This window comes from Lampetra planeri, chromosome 4 (assembly GCF_965212315.1).
Source record: "Lampetra planeri chromosome 4, kcLamPlan1.2.h2, whole genome shotgun sequence".
Taxonomy (NCBI): domain Eukaryota; kingdom Metazoa; phylum Chordata; class Hyperoartia; order Petromyzontiformes; family Petromyzontidae; genus Lampetra; species Lampetra planeri.
Window position 1 is genome coordinate 29,375,496 of NC_136110.1, and position 20,299 is coordinate 29,395,794.

The 20,299-nt window shown below is 47.5% G+C and overlaps 1 protein-coding gene across 2 annotated transcripts in view; it reads right to left on the reverse strand.

Annotated features, from left to right (window-relative positions):
• The window catches only part of COL22A1 (collagen type XXII alpha 1 chain), a 167,115-nt gene that overhangs the window by 49,686 nt on the left and 97,130 nt on the right, over positions 1–20,299 (reverse strand). For both annotated transcript variants that reach the window (XM_078593716.1, XM_078593715.1), the window contains 5 exons: positions 17,908–17,952; positions 16,608–16,670; positions 12,841–12,894; positions 1,754–1,795; positions 1,338–1,376 (listed from right to left, as the gene is read on the reverse strand). In XM_078593716.1, the coding sequence (XP_078449842.1) occupies positions 1,338–1,376; positions 1,754–1,795; positions 12,841–12,894; positions 16,608–16,670; positions 17,908–17,952 (243 nt within the window). The remainder of the gene's footprint in view (positions 1–1,337; positions 1,377–1,753; positions 1,796–12,840; positions 12,895–16,607; positions 16,671–17,907; positions 17,953–20,299) is intronic.

The following is a 20,299-nucleotide window of genomic DNA, read 5'->3' on the forward strand; positions in this document are numbered from 1 at the left end:
CGGTTAGCGCGCTGCGCTACGAACCCGGACAACCAAAGTTCAATTCCCACCAGTGAGGATTATCTGATACGGTCATGGGCCTCACCTAGTTCGACCCAGCCTCAAATGAGTACCTTGCTCAGTGTGTAAACATCGCCACTGGGGAGACAAAGGCGGCCGGGCGTGTTGCTAGCCACCCACCCCCTCATAGCTGCCCGCTAACATCACTTGCTCTCAACAGTCTGTTAAGGCTGAACAGGGGGGATCTTTGTCTTTGTGTTTTTGTGCGTGCGTGTGTCGCAAAGCAGAAGCAATAGCACGGCCATGTTCCAAACGGAGAATGGCGTGCACTTCACCAACATGCAAATTGCGTAAATTAGATTAAACGCCGGTGTGGAAGAAGTGCATTAATTTCTCGAGGTGGGGGGGGGGGGGGAGATACGCAGCCAAACGGCGAAGCTGGCGTGTGTTCCATGAGAACAAACTCAACCACCCCCCCCCACCGAGGTCCCAGCGGCGTGTCCACGAAAAATCCCCCCACACACCACCACCACCATTCCCACCGGCGCAAAATATATCACTCGGAGGAGCGCGCGAGCCACCACGTCCGCAGAGATTGACCACGGAACAACTCCACAAAGCGCGACGAGAGCTTTCAACAGATTAAAAGCATCGCAGGCGCTTTGCGACAATAATAATAATACTACGTCCATAATAGAGGTTTGTTTTTGGGGGTTAGATCACGTAAATATATAAATATGTCGTTAAAATCCGCCATCACCTGACACAGCCAAGCAACAACATTTACAATCTGGTACTCAGATTGTGAATGTTGTGGCTTGGCTCTCCAAACACACCGGTTAGTGCTGTGCTAGTGACGAATTGGCACGTTCTGTTAACGTGACAACCCTTACTAGTTGGCTGTGTCGGGTGGTGGGGGGTTTTAACGACACATTTATACATTTACGCGATCTAACCCAAAAAAACCCTCTATTATGAATGATATTGGTCGCGAAAACCTACGTGCTAGTAATAATCCGTTTCGGGTTTATTTTTTACTCCCACAACGAGTATTCAAATGATCCGGCAGAGTTCATTATTTTTCGGTTGCCCATGCGAAAGCGCCCTCGGGCGATGCAATGTTCGGCCTCGTGGAGAACGATCAATCATTTACCTATTTGCGGGCCACGCGACTCATTTTGCTCCCCGCTGAGGAGTAAACATCGAACGCCGCTCCCGGTACCTTTTTAATAGACGCCCGGCGTCGTCGACAATTGAAAGGAAGAAGTTGAGCAATTCCTGCGGACAAATAAGCCTGGAAATGATGGTGGGGGAGGGGGGGGCTGCTTGCCACTTACCGCAATTCCAGGTTCTTGGACCACAGAGGTTTGAGTGTCCTGCGCGCGAAAAAACAGAAGCGTGAGAAAACAAAAAAAATGTTGTGCGCGTGTTCAGCGTTCAGCTCCGACGCGGAAGCGCATTAAATTTTTGGACACGCGCTTGAAGCGGCCACGGCAAAACTCGTACGGCTCTCACATCGGAAATTCGGTTGCGGCGCTTAAACAAATTAAGAGTCAGAACACCGCGTTGCACTAAAGCTTTCCATTTCACATTTACATTGAACGCGCTCAGAAAAAATAAAAAGCCCGCAAAGTTTTGCTCTCGCACCGTAGGATTTATTTTGCTGTGAAGTGAATTGAATCGCCGGCTGCGGAGTTTCAATTTCCACCGAGCGGCAGCGTGAGGAATTGAGAAGTTTAGGGGACAAACTCACCGTGCCTGGCAATCCGGGAAGTCCCCTTGGTCCAGCGTCGCCCTGAAAATGCAGATTGGCCACGCACGTGAATGATCCAGCGTGCACACGCCTCAACCGAACGAAGTGCAGCTCTTCCTGTGTCCCTTTCAAATGTTGTTTTATTGTTTTCTTTGTTCTCTACACATTTCTTTTTTTCACCGAGCTATCATGAAACGATGATTCATCAATTCAGTACTCTCTCAGAGGAGTGCATGGCCTCGTCCACAGAATGGCATGCAGAAGGAGATATCAAAGAACCTGAGGTCCCTTCAAGTAACCTGTTATTAATGCGTAAGTTGCAGCACATTTCAAACTATACACTAAAATTCTTGGGTTTTTTCGGTAAAACCCAAGAATATGAATCATTGCAGTCACGAAAGCTTCAAATCTAGAATTATACACTAAAACTATAAACTATTCTCATTTTACCAGGTAAGGCCCAATGAGCTATTTAGCTCTTTTTCAGAAGTGACCTGGCCACATATGATAGGTCAACAAAGTGGCTTATCATGTGGGAATTTATAGCAGCCACATACCATAAACGCATGTTTCTAAATGTGGAGGGAAAAACCGGAGGACCGGGAGAATAATCCACGCGACCACGGGGGGAAAAACGTGCAAACTCCAAATATAAAGGGATCTGTGTGTATTCAAGGCCCCACATATATGAGCTTAAGCCCATGCTGATAATCGGTAAGAGGGCTTAGACCATCAATTTAGTAAACACGAGAGAACCCCGGTTAACTCGACAGTCACTGAAACCCAGATCCCAAGCCAGGATCTCCGCGTTGTCGGCTTCGGCTCTGTGCTCTGATCTGAGCGCGGACTTTGTTGGAACAAACCGATCAAGTGGGCACAAACAATTCCAATGGGGTGAAATATCGCAAAGAAAACAACACACACATATCAAACGCTGTATTGGCCATTGTGATCCACCAAAAATGATTTCCTCAACAAACGGTTCATCATGGCCGTGTCCAGAAGACGTCAGAAAAGCAGGTATTTTATCCCTTTGGGTGTGAAATAAAATTTAAAAAAATGTGTAAACCGGGATCATTGATTTCTTGTGGGCAGCATGCAAACACTTTGCTGCACTGGGTAGAATGGCTCCACTGTATTTGTGAAGGATCTTGTCTCAAGCTGGGCTATCCAAGAATGTATTTGATCAATTACTCGACTAATTATTATCGGTTTGGGTACTCGACTAATCAGATAACATTGAGAGAATTGGGGATGGGGGGGGGCTCTCACTGCTGTTTCCACGTGTGTCATTGGAAAGTGATGGGCGGGCTGTGGTGATGTCATGGACATCATCATTCACGTTGAGCTGGGCGTGGCTTCTACGCAGGGGGTTGCCTGCCTTCAGGAGGCAAGCAGGACACCCCCTACGTAAAAGGGCTCAAGTAATCGACCGCAAAAAAAGACAGTGGCCGATTACAATTTTCAGCCGATTAATCGACGCAACTGACGAATAGTCTCCGCTCTACTTTGATCTAAAACACCACGAGATCTAGTAGTGGCATTTAACAGGACACAGTCTGCTGATGAATATAACAACAGTGAAAACCAATACAGAGTTTCCTTGCTTAATTGTAATCTCTGCTGGAAAAAAAATATATTGGCCAAGAAGACCACACAGGCCGTTGGGAACAAAACGTTATTTAATCGTTTATAGTTTTTAGTCAAACAGACAACGTTTCATTATCTATTTATTATTTCATTCATTTAACGGTTGGTGAGCCATCGACCAAACCTCCGCGAATCTGCCCAATCTCATCAAATCTGGACAGTTGAGGCTGGACAGTGCCTGGATAGTGCTTAGATGTGTGACCGCCGTGCACAAAGGTGTTATAGGTGCTGTTGGCGGAAGAGTGCAGCGAAGCAAAGTCCATTGCTCTCCGGCACTCTCAACACCTTCACCCACCCGCATTGACCAGCGTGGTGAAGTTTTAGCAAAGGACCTTCACGCCCTGCACGGCGTGGGGGAAGGCCCTCATCCAGCAGTGGATTGAAAACCCGGCCGTGCATACACGTGTACAGTGGTCGATGAACAGGTTGGCTCAACGGACATATCCATGTTTGTGGCAGAGAAGACAGCTGATTCTTCGGCCCCAATATGCACTGAGCTGCCTATGACTTTCACGCTTGACCGTGCCTTCTTTGGCGTTTAAGAGACCCAGAAAAAGTGACGTTTCTTCAACGTCCACTTTTGGTGTTTTTCTTCTGAAAACCATTTTGGCTACCAACAATTAAATCGGCTCTGCCTAGGGCAATTAACATATCTGCATTTGAAGGTCGCTTGGAAGAGTAGGCCAAATATCCTCGAGAGGGGAGTCCCTTTTGTCAGTAGGTGCGTGAGCAGGCAGTTACAGAAGCTCCACCTTTTACATTCTACAATTGAAGGCAATTACATTGGTCTTCACAGATTCCCCGTGTTCTTAATTGCAACATCCATTACAATAAGGAACATCTATTGTCACAACTGCAAGAGCACGTGGGATGTTGTGACATCACACCTCATGCGACTCCGCCAAAAATGACGCTTTCATTTTCACCGTTTCATATTTAGATTCATTACTTAAACCAGGACGCCGACGTGATCAGTCACGGCACATGCAGTACATCTCGACGCAGTACACACACCAAATTATTCAGTAGTAAACAGTGCCAGATTCTCAGTGTTCGGTGTTATTGCACGAGCCTCTTGGAACCTGACTTAAGTACTTTCCACCGCATCGCGCGCTTCGACGTGTGCTTCCGCGGCCGTCTGGAATGTTCTTCCTTCTGATATTATGAAGCCACCGGAGCTATGCACTTTTAAATCTACATTGAAAACACATTCCTTTGCAACTACTTTTTGTGTTTAGTTTGTTGTCCTTCCCCCACACCTCCGATTCGCATGGCTAGCTACGTGCGGTGCGAAATAAGTTTAACATACATACATTAAACGTTTAGCGTTAATAATGCCTTATGGAGTTTTGAGTATGAGTTGATTCGATTTCTTCTTTGCCTGGATATTTTACAAGGGAGATCCGTGGTGCCAGGGCACAGCAACAAGAAAAGAAAAAGACAAATAATCAACATATCGCAGAGAATGAGTACAGGGTCCTAAAGGAACATTACACAACTAACAAACAACGTATTTGATGGTCATAAACAGAGCCGACCCAGCCACTAAGCGACCCTTGCAATTGCAAAGGGCCCCGTGGCCAGCAGAGGGCCCCCTAGAGTCACTGCTAGCTAGTGGGTGAAAAAAATCATACATCAAAGGGGCCTCCAACCAAATTTTGCTTAGGGCCCCCAAAGGTCTAGGGCCGGTTCTGGTCATAAATCAAACACACATGAATACCAAAAAAACACAAATCAAATATAATATGACAACAAGTGGTGCCAGAAAACGTTAGGTACAGGTGAAAGTAAGCTCTACGTGTTAGTTTTAACAGCGACATCGATACACGTGAATCAAAAATTCCAGTGCAAACATGCAATAATCAGAAAGCCAACGTTAAGAGCAGCATAGCTGCAGGAATTCCCCTTCCAACATTGTGGAGCATGTATCTGTTGGTCAGTGATGCGTAATATTATAATAATAATATAATCATACTTCTTACATTTATATTGTGCCCGCAACGTAATTAAAGGTCTCGGAGTGTTTATATTAAAACCAAAAAAAAAACCCCGCAATGTTTATTGCTTAGTCGAGCGACCTCTTAATGGCAGCTTGTCCCTGTGCAGCCCAAGGTGACTTGCGACACTGGGGGGGGAGGGCAATGATTGCGACGTGTAATCCCAAACGAGTAATTTGAGGGTTATTTTTTTATGGAAACAAACAAATATTTGGCAAATTTGGATTACGGCTATCAAAAGGGGGGGGGGGGGGTGGCACGTGCCCCCCCCCCCCAATGATCCGATAAAAATCCCTAATTTCGATCGGATCATTGGGGTTTATTAGTAATAAATTGGCATTTTGCGACCCCCACTGCCACTGTGTAGCATATTATCACGTGCAAGGGACTCTATGAGATGATGGGACAATAGTCTGAGTCCATAATTGGCAATAAGTAACGGCAAAGCGGTTATAAGTGACTCACAGAATTGTGCGCAGTTGCGTATACAGTATACGACTTCCCTGAAGGCATTCACCTTCAGCGAGCGCGATGCCGATCACACGACGCGGTTCGAATTCGACCCTCGACCGATAGCTGCGCCATCACCGCACACGCGTCGAATAAAAAGCAAGGGACAAGTCCTTACTTACTAACAACTCCTATAATTTTTCATTGCTGGAGGGGTTGCCCCCCCCTACCTGAAAATCTTGGCTCCACCATTAACCATAGCCAGGAATGAAAGTGAGCTTAAGCTCACATACGTGGCGAGATGTTAACTACCTCGTCTTGTATGCAGGAGGTCGTGGGTTCTATCCCGACCCTGACGCCCGTGGCCACGTGGATTTTTCTCCGGGTCCTCTGGTTTTCCCCTCCACATTTAGAAACATGCGTTTAGAGTATTGGCTGCTATGATTTCCACATGATAAGCCACTTCGTTGAGCTATATGTGGCCGGGTCGCTTCTGAAAAAGAGATAAATAGCTCAGTGGGCCTTAGCTGGTAAGATAAAAAATTGTTAAAAGTAGTGAACGTGTGTTCACTGCCTCCGAAGAGGTGGTTACACATCTTACCGGTTGAAATGAAAAAAAGTAATTTTTTTAAATTTTGGCCAAGTGAATCATGGTCATATTAAGGGATTAAGTAACTGGTTATCAAGGAAGCCCTTTTAAAAAAAAAGGATGTTCCATAGCCCACCACGAAAAACACAAAAAGCTCAATCTCTACCGTCCTTGTGAATACATTTTGTGGTAAAGGTGCAGCAGTGCAATTATTTGCCTATATTATTGCTGATAGATGGGCCTCCACTAGAGCTCTAGCGTGAGCATCTCGACATTGTACTTTGGTCTACTCTTCCATGCCGACTATACGTCTTGGAAGAGGTGGGAGCCACCCACACTTTACTCCCACCACCACGCGCGAACCTGACGATCGACTCATCGCGGTGTGCTCATTCACACATTCTGGGTGGACAGAGGTGGCGGGATTTGATTAACTCTCAAATAGTTGCAACCGACGAATCGAACCGGCGATCTCTGGATTACAAGTCCAATGTGCTTACTGCCCCAACTGTGAACACCACGTCTCACAGATAAAACATGAATCGACTCCACGGGGCCGTCACTGAGACATCTGTTGAAGGGTAGACATGACAGGCGCAGGCCTGGCCCATGCGCAGCTTGGATCTCGCTTGTTTTTGAAGGCGAATCTCAAGCCGGTTGCCGCATTAGCATTTATTCACAGGGGCCTGCAAAATGCCCAACCTGATATTAAGATGAAAGCCTGGCAATTGGGTGGGAAAGTGCCCATTCATCATGTTATCTTCACCGCAATACCTCGCATTAGGGGAAGCAAAATGCCTTTTAGATATTAACGTCTTCAAAATTAGCTTTGCGCTAATCTCAGTTTAACACCCGCTGTGTTTTGGCGTTGCAGTTTAAACGTTGAGACATTTAAATGTGTGCTGTCAGTCAGTGATTTACTTACATACACTGCGTGTTTTCAGATATAAATATTTTTGGTACTTAATCAAACAACCAACGTCTCAATCAATCTACGTTCATTACATAGTCATAAAGATCACATTAATAACAACATTAATTTACCGCACAGCTGGATAAAGGCCTCCCCAGGCCACATCCGCTATTGGGGTTGTTTTTGACTATACTTCACCACGCTGGTCAGTACATGTGAGTGAATGGGGTTACCCAGGACTGGTTCAAATAACACATTCCTGCGGAGGGAGCTGGTAGTGACGTTGGGTTGCTCGGTCAATGGCCAGGGTCAACGGCGGCGTGGTGTATTCCGTAAATATGGCCGACTGTGAGGGCGGGCACAAGCCGGCGTGAGTAGGTTAAACGTTGAGTTTTATAAGGGCACCACGGGGTGACCAGCCCCTCCCCACCCTCCCCTCCCCACCCAGCCCCTCTCCACCCTCCCCTCTCCACCCAGCCCGATTTTTGGATGCACGACGGACGGACGGACACAATAATCCCCTGTGGGCTGGTGTAACCAGGAGTTTCCTACCAGTATCACTTGCCCCTGATGTTAGCTGTGGCCGAGAATCAACCTCGGGACGGTGAGTAAAACAGCGTATGTTGAACTTCTTTCGCACCGTACGTAGCCAACCGTGCTCATCGGAGGTATGCGGGGGAAGGACAACAAACTAAGACACAAAAAGTGTAACGCAGACAGGGGACGTCTGTGACAGTGGTGACTCTTACAGACGACACACAGTGACAAACCCTCACAGACCGTCACAGACTCGCCCGTGTTTCACACGGCGATACACTTCATCATCATCAGCAGCAGCACTATCGTCATCATAGGCAACGTCATTATCAGCACCGCCATCAGCGGGTGTTATAAGCATCACCGGATTCAGTGGTGGCAGTACTGGCAGCATCATCGATATGCGCACCAGGAATATCCCCAGCATCGTCGGTATATCTGCAACAGCAGTTTTCGGTGGCTTCAGAATCAGCAGCATCATCATCATCAGTCTCGCCATCAGCAGTATCAGCAGCATCTTCGGTGTCGGCCATGGCAGTATCGGCAATATCATCCATTTCCAGCAATATTGGCGGTATCATCGGTTTCAGCGTCAGCATTCTCATCAGTATCATCGGTTTTGGAATGAGCAGTAGGTGTGGCACCACCAGGGAATCAGCGGTATCGTCACGGCCGCTCCACGGCCAGGCCTTTGTGCAGGGGTCCTCGTTAAGTTCACGGCGACGGAAAATGGGCAAGGCCGCACCATTCAGAGCTGAAGTTGACCCGCTTCTCACTCCACACAACGCACCGGCCGTGTGCTCTGCCTTCCCATGTTAGAAAGGTACTGGGAGCTATGGCACTTTTAAACCCAGATTGAAAACTCATTCCTTGAGAACTGCTTTTTTGTCTTCGGTTTGTTGTCCCTTCCCCCGCACCTTCTGATGAGCAAGGTCGACTACGTACGGTGCGAAAGAAGTTCAGTGTACGTACGTACAAGCGTGGGCTAGCTGACGGCGTCGTGGCGATCTTGGGAACCGGTTGCGAATCTTTTGGTGCAGTCGAAGATTTTCTTGGAGCGGCCGCTGCATCGCCAGATCGGAGCTCATCTTGTCGAGGCCATCTTCTTCTCCCACCGCGTATTTTTTCTCGTGGTTTTCGTGCGTGTGTGTGTCTTTGCTGTCCTTTCCCCCACACCCTCCAATTAGCACGGTTTGGCTACGTGCGGTGCGAAAAAAGTTCAACACACACACAAACACACGTACTCCCTGCCGACAGAGAGTGCCACTGGACGGAGACGGCTCTCGCCAAGGTACGTGCTCACCTGATTAACGCCACGGCCAGAGGCAACCACGTGTTGCTCGCCCTTCTCCATCTGCCGGCCCGGCAGGGGTTTGCCATCCTCGACCACGAGACCTTGCTTGCATGCCTCTCTGGCGTTCGTCTGGACATCCATTTGTTGTGACAGTTTCACCTGAAGACGGAAGCTTGTGTTGCCTCCGAAACGTCGTGATTTTTTTTAAAATTAATTTTAATTTCATTTTTTACCTACGTGACTTTACCGAAAGAACTAAGAGTATGAGCTCCACTGGTTATGTTTATAATCTGGCCGGCTGCAGTCGATTTGTTCTTTTCAAAGGTCAGCAATCCAAGGCACACTGTCGGTCGCAGGAGCCCCGCAAGGCTCAGTGCTGGGCCCCCCTGCTTTGCTTGCTCTACACCGCCGACATCAGCAGTGTAGCGTCAAGACGTGGCATGGGCTCACACTTCTACGCTGATAAGTGTAACTATGTGGGATGCTGCGGTGTGGTGGGATGTTAACTCCATCACCTGGCATGCAGGAGGTCGTGGCTTCGATCTCGACATTGTATATTTGGAGATTCCATGTCTCTCTCTCTCTCCATGGTCGCATGGATTTTTCGCCGGGTCCTCTGGTTTTTACCCTCCACATTTAGGAATATGCGTTTAAAGTATTTGGCTGCTATAAGTTTCCACGTCATAAGCCACTTCGTTGAGCTATCATGTGTGGCCAGGTCTCTACTGAAAAAGAGCTACATAGCTCAGTGAGCCTTGCCTGCTAAAATAAAGGTAGTTTAGTAGCAGTTTAGTTTATGTGGGAATTCAGTTGACTCCGATTCAGTGCAGCGCCATTTGTTTCCTGCATTGACGATTGATGGAATCCAAACGGATGAAACCGAACCCATCGAAAAACCGACTTCATACGGTGCACCACCGCACATCACCAACAAAAACTGAGCACAGCCCTGCTAAATGGTTCAGAGGCGCATCCATCACAGCCTGGTTCTGCCAGAGCCAGGCTGTGACCTTGGCGCAACACTCGACTCGAGCTCCGAGCTCTACGTAAGTCAGCAAGTCAGCTTCCATCAGCTGCTGGGGAATCAAAAGTTTCACGAAACGAGTTGCCCCCGTGACGCCGTCAAGACTGTGGTTAACAGCTTTGTGTTCTCTGGGGGAGGGGGTGGGGGTGTCGACTACCGCAACCACTCACGACGGCCGAGGGCATCTAAACAACTTCTCGACCGCCTACGGCAGCGGTGTCCAACTTTTCTGGCACCAGAGACCGGTTTCGTGGGAGACAATTTTTTTCACGGAGACGAGTGCGCAGTGCGGGAAAGAGGCGCGGACAAAAGTGGTGAATAATAAAATAATGAGCAGGCCACGCGCGGACTCACCGCTCTCACCTCCTGCTGCTGCTGTGCGGCCCGGTTCCTAACAGGCCACGGACCGGGACTGGTCCGCGGCTCGGGGGTTGGGGACCCCTGGCCTACGGCCAAGTCACGAACAGCCCGCGGCTCAAGTTGATCCGCGGCAGTCAGAGGCTTGACCGAGTTTCGCGACTTTCCGCGCAGACAAAGCGACGTTGGTTTGCGGGGTCACCGCAGCGAGGCCGGTTTAAAGAAAAAAAAAAAGAACTTCGTCTTGATCGCCAGCAAGACGCTGCACAGGGTGGCCCACGCGCAAGTACCGAGCCGAGTCCTGCGTGCCGGCGTCTGCCAACGAGTCCAGAACGTCACCCGAAGGTCGAGGACGCACGGCGAGATGTGTGTGTGTGTTTCCGAAGGCGAAAGAAACAACTTTGGTTGTCCGCGCACCTTTTTGCCGGCCGCCGTGGCCGCATCAGTCTGCCGCTGCACGTGCGAGCCACCGAGTTTGCTGATCGTCATTGGAAAACTCGTCCAAAACAGACCCGGCTCGTCGATGTAGCCACAAGTGTCACCACATCTACCTATCATGCACGTATGCTGGCTAGCGGTCTTGGAAGCGATGGGAGTACCCATCGTTAACCCAACAATACGCGGTTCCCACACGTAAACACTCATTAATTGTCCAATGACACCTATGCACGTTAAACTTCTTTCACACCGTACAACCTTGCCGTACGTAGCCAACCGTGCTGACCACATGTAAGCACTCATTAACTGTTCAATAGCACGTAGGCATGTATGGTTAATTTATTTTGCCCCGTACGTAGCCAAACGTGCTATTCGGAGGTGTGGGGGAAGGAGAAAAAACTTAACACAAAAAAAAATTACAACGGTCTAATAACTATTGTTTAATGTTGTCGTCGTCTATGCAGCGCCTCTGTTATGAATTGCCACGTTACGATGCTATGGAAAATGTCATTATTATTACGAACCGCTCTATGACTGCTCCACCCCCAATATAAATGTCTTCATTTATATTTTCTTTTAAATGGTAATACGTGGGTGTGAAAAGGGACATCAACCCATGGGTTAATAACGATTCCTGAAAGCCACGATACGTGCCTCAAATTCGCACACATCAGAATAAATACACATTTTATTTGCATACCTCGTATGTTATGGATTTACGTGCCCTCTTCAGCCACTAGAGGCCGCTACACTCACCGCAATGTAATAGCAAACTTGACTGGCGTGCATTTCTTTTAGGGCTGGAGTAATGAGGTCAGAAGAAAGAAATATCAGAGTCTATACGAGGGGTCGGCAATGACAATCACGAGAAGAGTTATTCTTTTGGGGGGGGGGGGGTGGAATTCGGTAAAAAAAATTCTCAATATTTCAAGACCCATAATTCACGTGAGAACAAGATGGTGGCTTCTTAATAAACAACGTCACAAAGCAGTTCCTTAAACAAAAGAAGCATCTTTTTTTTACTCTTAGGTTTTGTCGGTAAAGTCACGTAGGTAAAAATAAATATCTGATTTATAATTTTTATTTCTATTATTATTTCTATTATTTTTATTTTTATTATTTATTTTTACCTACGTGACTTTACCGAAAAAACCTAAGAGTATGAATCCTTGCAGTCACGAAAGCTTCAAATCTAGAATACATCTTTTTGTTGCATGATGACACTTGATCCTCTCTAAATTGAATTTGCAAACTTAAATCTGGCCTGACTGCACTCAGACTTGGCTAAAGGCCCTGTCTTAAAAAACACTGCTGCGTTGGACAAATACGCAGATGCGCACCTGACCGGTGGAATATCGCGCATACATCGCAACGAAAATCTATTTTCGTTGCCAATCAAGGCCATCTGGAAAGATCCTATCGTTCCTCGGCCACCGTGACTTTCAAAGAGGCGTCCGACACGAGTGGGCGGTTTACAAAATAGTTTTTTTTTGTAACATCCCCGCGGTTTTTTTCCGCGTATTTTTTTTTGCACAGCGGAAAGCTACCGCCACTGCTCCTGCAGGTGTGCGTGCGAGCGCGATCGGTCGAGCGATTCCATTCAGAGCCGGCGGACTGATCTGCCGAGAGCGTTAAAAAAGAAAAATACAAATTCCGCCTCGTGGCGCGTGGCGGAACGTGCCGCGCCAATTATGAACACTCTGGCATGAGAGCACCCTGCAATTAGCTGCAGCCATCACACCTGGTAAGGAGGAACAAGTAAAACCCAGCAGCATAATCAATAGGCCAAGACGAGGAACGCTGTCGGTATGATGCACATGAAGTCGCGCCGTACTTACTCTTTCTCCCCTCTCGCCCTTGTCACCTGGCGGACCGCCTAAACCTGGCAGGCCCTGCAATTAGAAAGCCATTTGTTAAGCGCCAGCACCGCCTATGTAGATCGCGCGCAGTCCCGCGTGGCGCGGGCATCCGATTACAAGCTCAGCCCAATTTTTACAACGGCACTTTATGGCCACGTTGGGTAGCTTCGTGCGAGGGCTTTCTCTCTACCCCCCCCCGTCCCCGTTCGATTTTATTGTACAAAGTATAAGAACGGGGCTTTCGTGCCAAAAGGGCACTAGTTCTTTAGATGTCAGAGTTTTAAAAAGTGAATTTTACATTTTATGCAAGGCGTATTTATTCTATGCCGGATTTCATGGCCTAAAACGGGGGCGCACGTGGGCACATTTTTTTTTTATCAAGTACATAAACATTCAACGTTTGACGTCGCATTGTTAAATAATTGCAGCACGCTCGTTTAAATTTACCTTCAAAGCAGAAAAGTAATCGCTTGTTTAAAGCAGTATTTTTTTGGAGAAGTTTTGTGACCACAGACTTTCATGTTTTAACTTAGATATTTGACTTCATGTGGCTGAGGTTTTAACTCCCAAGCAGGCTAGATCTTGACTTAAAGCTTTTCCTGCCTCAGCAGCTCTCCCGCTATATTTTTCACCAGATGACGATGGCTTGTGTTGCGATCGAAACGTCGTGATATTGTTAATATGTTATTAATATTATTATTTTTATATCTACGTCGCTTTAATGAAAGACTCAAAAAACATGAATCCCATGCAGGCCTCACATAAAAAAACTAAGACCCCCCATATAGCGTTTGATACACTCTAGTGGTAATTGCTGTTAGTGAACACCTATTAAGTCCTGCATGATGTCAGGTATGACCAACACATGTGTCCCCCTCCCCAAGTCTCGATGTCTGTACACTGCATCAGGTCCTCATTTAAGGCTGAGTCACCCTAGGGGAGGCCTAGGATCAGTTCAAATATCATTCGCCTCTAATGTTAGCTACGGCTGTGAATCAAACTCAGGTCACCAAGGTCAAAGCAAAGCGCAATAACTACGTGTCACTGGTCCCCACACAGAATGCAATACACAAAAAGATATCCCCTCTGAACTGCATTGCTGTTGGGCAAGTGCTGTTCGGGATTAAAACCCAAAACACCAGGAATACAGCACAATGGATGACTCATGATATGACTGTTGCCATACGTAGAAAGATACCCAAATTAGCTTCAAAGACAAACTATGGGGGAAAGACACCCAATTAGCCTTAAAGACGAAATGCAGCAAGCGCTGCTAGCCAGCACATGATAGGTGGTGACATGAGCAGCACCTCAATCAGTCACCTTGGATTCCCCAGTTCTGGTATTTCCTCACCGCACCGGGTATTCACGTCAAATCGCAGTTAACGTAAGGAGGCCCAGGACAGATACTAGCACCACTTATTCTTAGGTTTTTTCGGTAAAGTCACGTAGGTAAAAAATTAAAATTAATAAAAGTAAAATAAAAAATAAAATAAAAATCACGACGTTTCGGAGGAAACACAAGCTTCCATCTTCAGGTGGAACCATCACAGCACGATAGCTGTATCTAGCACCACTTTTCTGCTGATGTAATTCACGACTAGCAATGGAACCTAGGTCGTTCCAGTTAGTAGTGTCAGGTATTCAAGTGACTGTGATAGCAATCCCCCAGGCACACTTACGCACACTCGCATGCTATCCTTCTCACATGTTGGATTTGGTCGGATGACAAGAGAGAGTTTGTAAAATCTGTGACGGATCAATTCGCTCCGCAATCTTGGGAGTCGCGTCATGGCCAGGCTGGCGTGCGAATGAGTTTCCAACTTGCCTGCTCAGCAATCTTGTTTGAAGTTTCAAACCTACAAGCCAAGCAAAGTGGCAAAATGTATTCCTAATCAATCGTATCTGCAATGACCCCATGTCGCCACACAGTAAATGGGATGAGACGTCAGATCTGCGTACTCGGGCAAAATTATTAAGACCGGGAAAACGTTAATAATTAATGAATTAAGGGACAAATGTAGGAGTGGATATATTCGCGAATATTTGCATTAAAAGCCAATGGCACGTAAAATGTGTTTTTTTATGTATGTATGTTGAACTTCTTTCGCCCTGTACGAAGCCAACCATACTAATCGGAGGTGCGGCGGAAGGACAACAATCTAAATGTTGCTCATTTGAAATATCCGTGGGCATATTTAGCTCCCTTCTATTTGTCATTTGTGTCATTGCCCCGCAACTTTATTCTGATTTTGCAATCGGCGGCAAGTGACGAGACGAAGCGTCCTTCCTTCCCCATCTCATGCAGCGCAGCGCAGCCCTTGGCTATGGAGAATCGTTCACAGAACTGGATATTACAGAGCTACCTCTGAGACGCCCCCCTTCAAGTAGCCTGGTCCACACAGTAGAGGGCGCAACCCTTTGCCACTAACTCTGCCATGTGAGAGTGATCTTTACCGCTGCACGTGGCTCTGACTGATATTTTAATTGCCAGAGCTGGAATTTAGTTACATGATGAAGAAGAAAAAAAACACTCAGCACGTGCGTGTTGAGTCAATACCACTTTTGAGACAATAACACTTTTGTTGACGAATGTGTATTGACTTGACATGTCTGGCAGTGGTTCTTCTTCATAGCCGAGGATCTCTCTGCAGAGGATTTCTCTGCTATAAAGAAGGGCCATTGCTTGAAATGTCACATGTTATATTCTTATTATTCTTTAGGGCAGTGTAGTTGACACGGGTGTTGTATTCGTGTTATTTGTGCTTGTGCACCACTGCCAACCCAGCATCGCCTTTTTAAATCCTTTATATTAAGTTCGCTTGCTTGCGTGCTTGCGTGCTTGCTTGCTTGCTTACGACCATGCAAATCTTTCGATCGTTTTTTAACCCACTTCCCGTGATCCAATCGAGCTGACATTTTCCACACAGACTCGTTGTGCGTGACAATTAATTTTCGTGAATTTTTTTTCTCCAAAATTTTACACTGTTTAGGGAAAAAGAATTTAAATATTTAATTACCAATTGCTTAATGCTGGCAGACAATCATCTGACCCATAGGTGGCAGCCATCTCAAGCCAGAGGACGAGAGGACTCTAGCCGCCACGCATATAAAGGATTTAGAGTGAAAAACTTTGTTTTTACGGGTTAATTTTTTCTTGTGATACTCTGTCGTGGTCTTTGGTGACCGGACTGACACCATCAACTTCTTGGTTCTTTCGGTAAAGTCACGTAGAATGGAAATAATATTATATTATTTTATTATGTTTTATTTTTATTATCTCCATTCTACGTGACTTTACCGAAAGAACCAAGAAGATGGATCCCTGCAGTCACGAAAGCTTTAAATCGAAATTTGACACCATCAACTCACCTCTACTTGAGAACATGCTTTAAATCATAGCCCAGTGCTAATTTATTCGTCAAATTTTAATGCGATGGGGCTCTTTGCCATTGCAGTTATTGGTAACTGGGCTGAGACTGATCAACTCCCCACTAAATGAGAACCTGGTTTAAGCCAAGGCAGGGGCTTGGATTTGAACCAAGGTCTCCAGCAGTGCCAGCTCAATGATCGAACCTCCGAGCCACCTGGCCACGCTCAAGCTTAGCTATTAGAGTGAACCAAAGCAATCTGATATGAAGAAGAGGGTGAGCAGTGCCATCGACTATAATCATTCTCATTTGCAGCGCTCTTTTCATTACGCCTGGCAGCTTAGTGCTGGGTACGTTGCCATGTGCAGCTCCCACCTGGTCTCCTTTGTCTCCCCGAAGGCCCGTCAGACCGGGAGCCCCCAGCTCCCCTCTGTCGCCCTGTGTCACCGAGACGCACGCAAACGCACACACGCATATAAACACACGCACGCACGCACGCATGAACACATGGGCACACACACGCGCGCACACACACACGAACAGCACATGACGTAAACCTGGGACGGCGTGACCTCCGATTGATATGAATTAATTAGTCTGCTTGTTTATTTATTAGATATTTACTTATTTGTAATGGCCATATTTCCACAATGTCGCAAAGTACTCATCATAATAGATTGCTGCTTTAAACAAATTATATTTATACTGTCAGGGCAGATCGTTGGAGGCCGCTTTGTTGCCACTGCGCAGCAGCTGCGGGATCTGGCGGAGGGCGGAAGGCATCGGCAGCGAGGTGTGGTGGTGGCATCGATGGCTTTGGCGACGATGACTTCCTGATCTTGGCTCTTTTCATGAAAATAACAAATGCGGTGAAAAAAAAACCCGTGAGGTTCTTTTTCAATCGGCTGCGGGATGAAGCCCTCCACCATATGCCGCATCTGCCACGGACGTTGCTTGCCATATTTCACCACAGCTGGTCAGCTCGGGCTGATGAAGCCGGGAGGGGGGAAGAGGGATGTGTGTGGGGGGGGGGGGGTGCATGCCCGTGCAGACATCACTCACTCCTGAAGTTAGCCCATAGCTGGGAATCAAACTCTGGAGAGCTCTTGAGAAGAGGTCCTCTAAGACGGTAATTGGCCTACTCTTCCACGCTGGGCAGACGTCTCAGGAGAGGTGGGAGAATCCACATTTGAGGCCACCATATGCGGCACCTACTGATCGCCCGACTGACTGCAGTGTAGTCATATAGACTTCTGGGTGTACGGAGGTCGGGGGGGGGGGGGAGGTGGGTGGGGTTCAAGAATGCAGTCGCCCACTGCTTCTATTGCCACATCGGGAGATTGAATCGAACCGGCGACCTCTGCATTTGCTGCTCACCGTCACACAGCATCCCCCCCCCCCTACATTGCGTATACAATATCTCTACAGATAGAGAGATTCCAAGTGTGGCGATGGTACATCGCACACGCGCGCAATCGTCACGTCCGCAAATTCGTAACAGAGTTGCTCGACACGCCGTGCAAAGCTGTGCCGTGACCACGGGCTGCGATACGTAGGCGCTCGGTGCAATGCAAACCCTATGAAAGGGCTATTATTATTGCTCTGCAGTTGCCTCTCTAAAGCGCGCAGTCAGTGGCTTAACAAAATAAGCGTGCCGTGGAGATCAATTACACACCTTTTCACCATCCAGGCCACGCCTACCACTCTCGCCAGCTTCTCCCTGGGAGGAAGGGGTGGGAAATAGTCAAGTAAACACAGTGAGAAACTCTCACAACGCAGCACAGCATTCACAGCGCCCTGTCTGTGACAACAATTTCACTGTACTCAATTCCACTGCTCGTTAAAGGTAATAATCGTCTTGTAAAAAAAGAACGCACGCTGAGAAACTTCCTTCTTAAGCCAGAGGGCAACGGGATGAATTCGTCCCCAAAGCTGGAGTGGGTGGCTTATAGCGGCGGTTCTTAACCGGGGGGTACGAGGCGACCTATGTGCGCTACGTGGCAATGTCCCAGGGGCGTACGTGCGGTGATTTATAAATGTGTGAAATTATATCATACGCAGAAGAGTCATTGGTGAATAATCACGTATGAATTTGTCAATATGAGACAACTACGATCAATTTCAATCCATATGGTAACCGAGAACAATATGAAATACCTTTCTAAACTCAGTGATCGCGAGCAATGCGGTTTCCAAGAGTGACCAGCGAGCACACAAGAATTACGTCACGCGTGCAGAGCGTCCGTTGATTTGTATGTATTCGCTTGCAGTTACCAGCTGCTTAGGATACCTCGCAATCTAAAAAAAATTGGTTAAAATATTGATGTCCACTATTCATACGATTATTTCTCTCTCAGAACCATATCGGGTCAGGCTAGTTGGGGTAACTCAGTTGAAACAAAATTCAACAAGGGGGGCATTGCCGCAGGAGCCAACAATGGCTTGAAGCGAACAAAGGGAATGAGCGAGGTGGACGTGAACTACTCAGAGAAGTAAGCAGGGCTCAAGGAGGGGGGGCTGGGGGATGGTTTCGCGTTGTCACGAGAAAAAAAATAACAACGGCCAACGTTAGCCCCGTTCATAATCGCGAAAGGAGAGGTGAGGGTTTTGGGCCCTGCAATTGCCTGCTTACGCCACTGCCGGCTGAAGGGCCCTCCGCTAGAGGGAGTTCTATAGAGAACCCCTCCAGAGGGCATGCCGGGCAAATTACTTCAGAATCATAAGTATTTATTGAAGCTGGAGGAATCCGATGAGCTCTTTTTCACAGATGTCCAGTTGGGGCAAGACCACTTGTATGAGTTGGGAGTAACCCACACTTTATCCCACCATACGCGACCTGACGATCGGCTAACTGATACCCGTTTATGCTCCTGGATGGACAGAAAGAGGCCCTCTAGATGACAATTTGGACAACTCTAACCACACTGGCCAGACGTCTAGGAATCGGTGGGAATACCCACACTTTACTCCACCGTACGTCACTTTAACTGTGGCGTACCCACACATGCTGCTGGGTGGACAGCGGTGTGAAGATTAAATAAGCCTGGCGATTTGTTTCAACTGCCTCGCCATGAGATCGAACCGGCGTCTTAGGCATCGCAAAGCCCAGTGCACTCCCCATCCACACCGCGGTAAGCATCCAGTGGTAATCACTGGAAACAATGTCTGCCAAAAAAAAAAATCGGCAATCATCAAATGTCAACAAATTGGACGGAGCACACCGTGTCTTGGGAAATGTGCCGCACTGGCGGTGACGGAGAGAGACATCGGTCGCCTTTGCGCGCCAAAAAAATTTGGGACGAAAAGGAACACGCGCAAGCAACGTGCAACCCGAGTCCATTTTTGGTTGTCAGAGTCGGGGTTTTTGTAGCAACGCCACTTACTCAAAGGTTTGTCTCAAGAAATGGCTCAGCCTCTCAAATCCAACAGCTCCGAGTTCTCACGGCCGCCGGAGAAAGGAGGGGATGGGCCTGGTGTGGTGGGGGGGGGAGCAGGTGGGTCGGCCAATTTCGCTAACCCGCCTCTGCAATGCAAGCCGTCCGCTGTGCTCGCACGGGCAAAAAAAGTGGCTCTCGATGTGCCCGTTTTTCATTTTCGTGCATTCAAGGTGTTTACTTTGAGAGCAACCACAGGTGCTCATTTTGGCGAGGTGTCTTAACTGGTTGAACGACCGGATGGCATGCGCGGGCGGTGGAGGGCATTTACAAAAGTGAGAGAGTGTGCCGCTTAGCTTGCTGGGCACATTCTTACGGTGGCAGAAATTTGGCGGGAAAATTCCAAGACAATAAGAGATGGGATTTTTGTTGTTGTTGTTGTTGGGCCCTAGTTTGCAGTCAAGAAAAGGATTCGAGGACGGAACTTAAAGTACGTGATGTTATAATTTTTTAAACGTAGGACGCGCTCTAATGCTTAGCACAACGGACTTGAAATGCAGACGTCGCGCGTTCGATCGTGCATTTAGGTTATTTAGATTATTTGGCTGTTATACATTTCCACGTGATAAGCCACTTCGTTCGGCGATCATTTGTGGCCGGGTTGCTCCTGAAAAAATAAGCTAATAGCTCAAT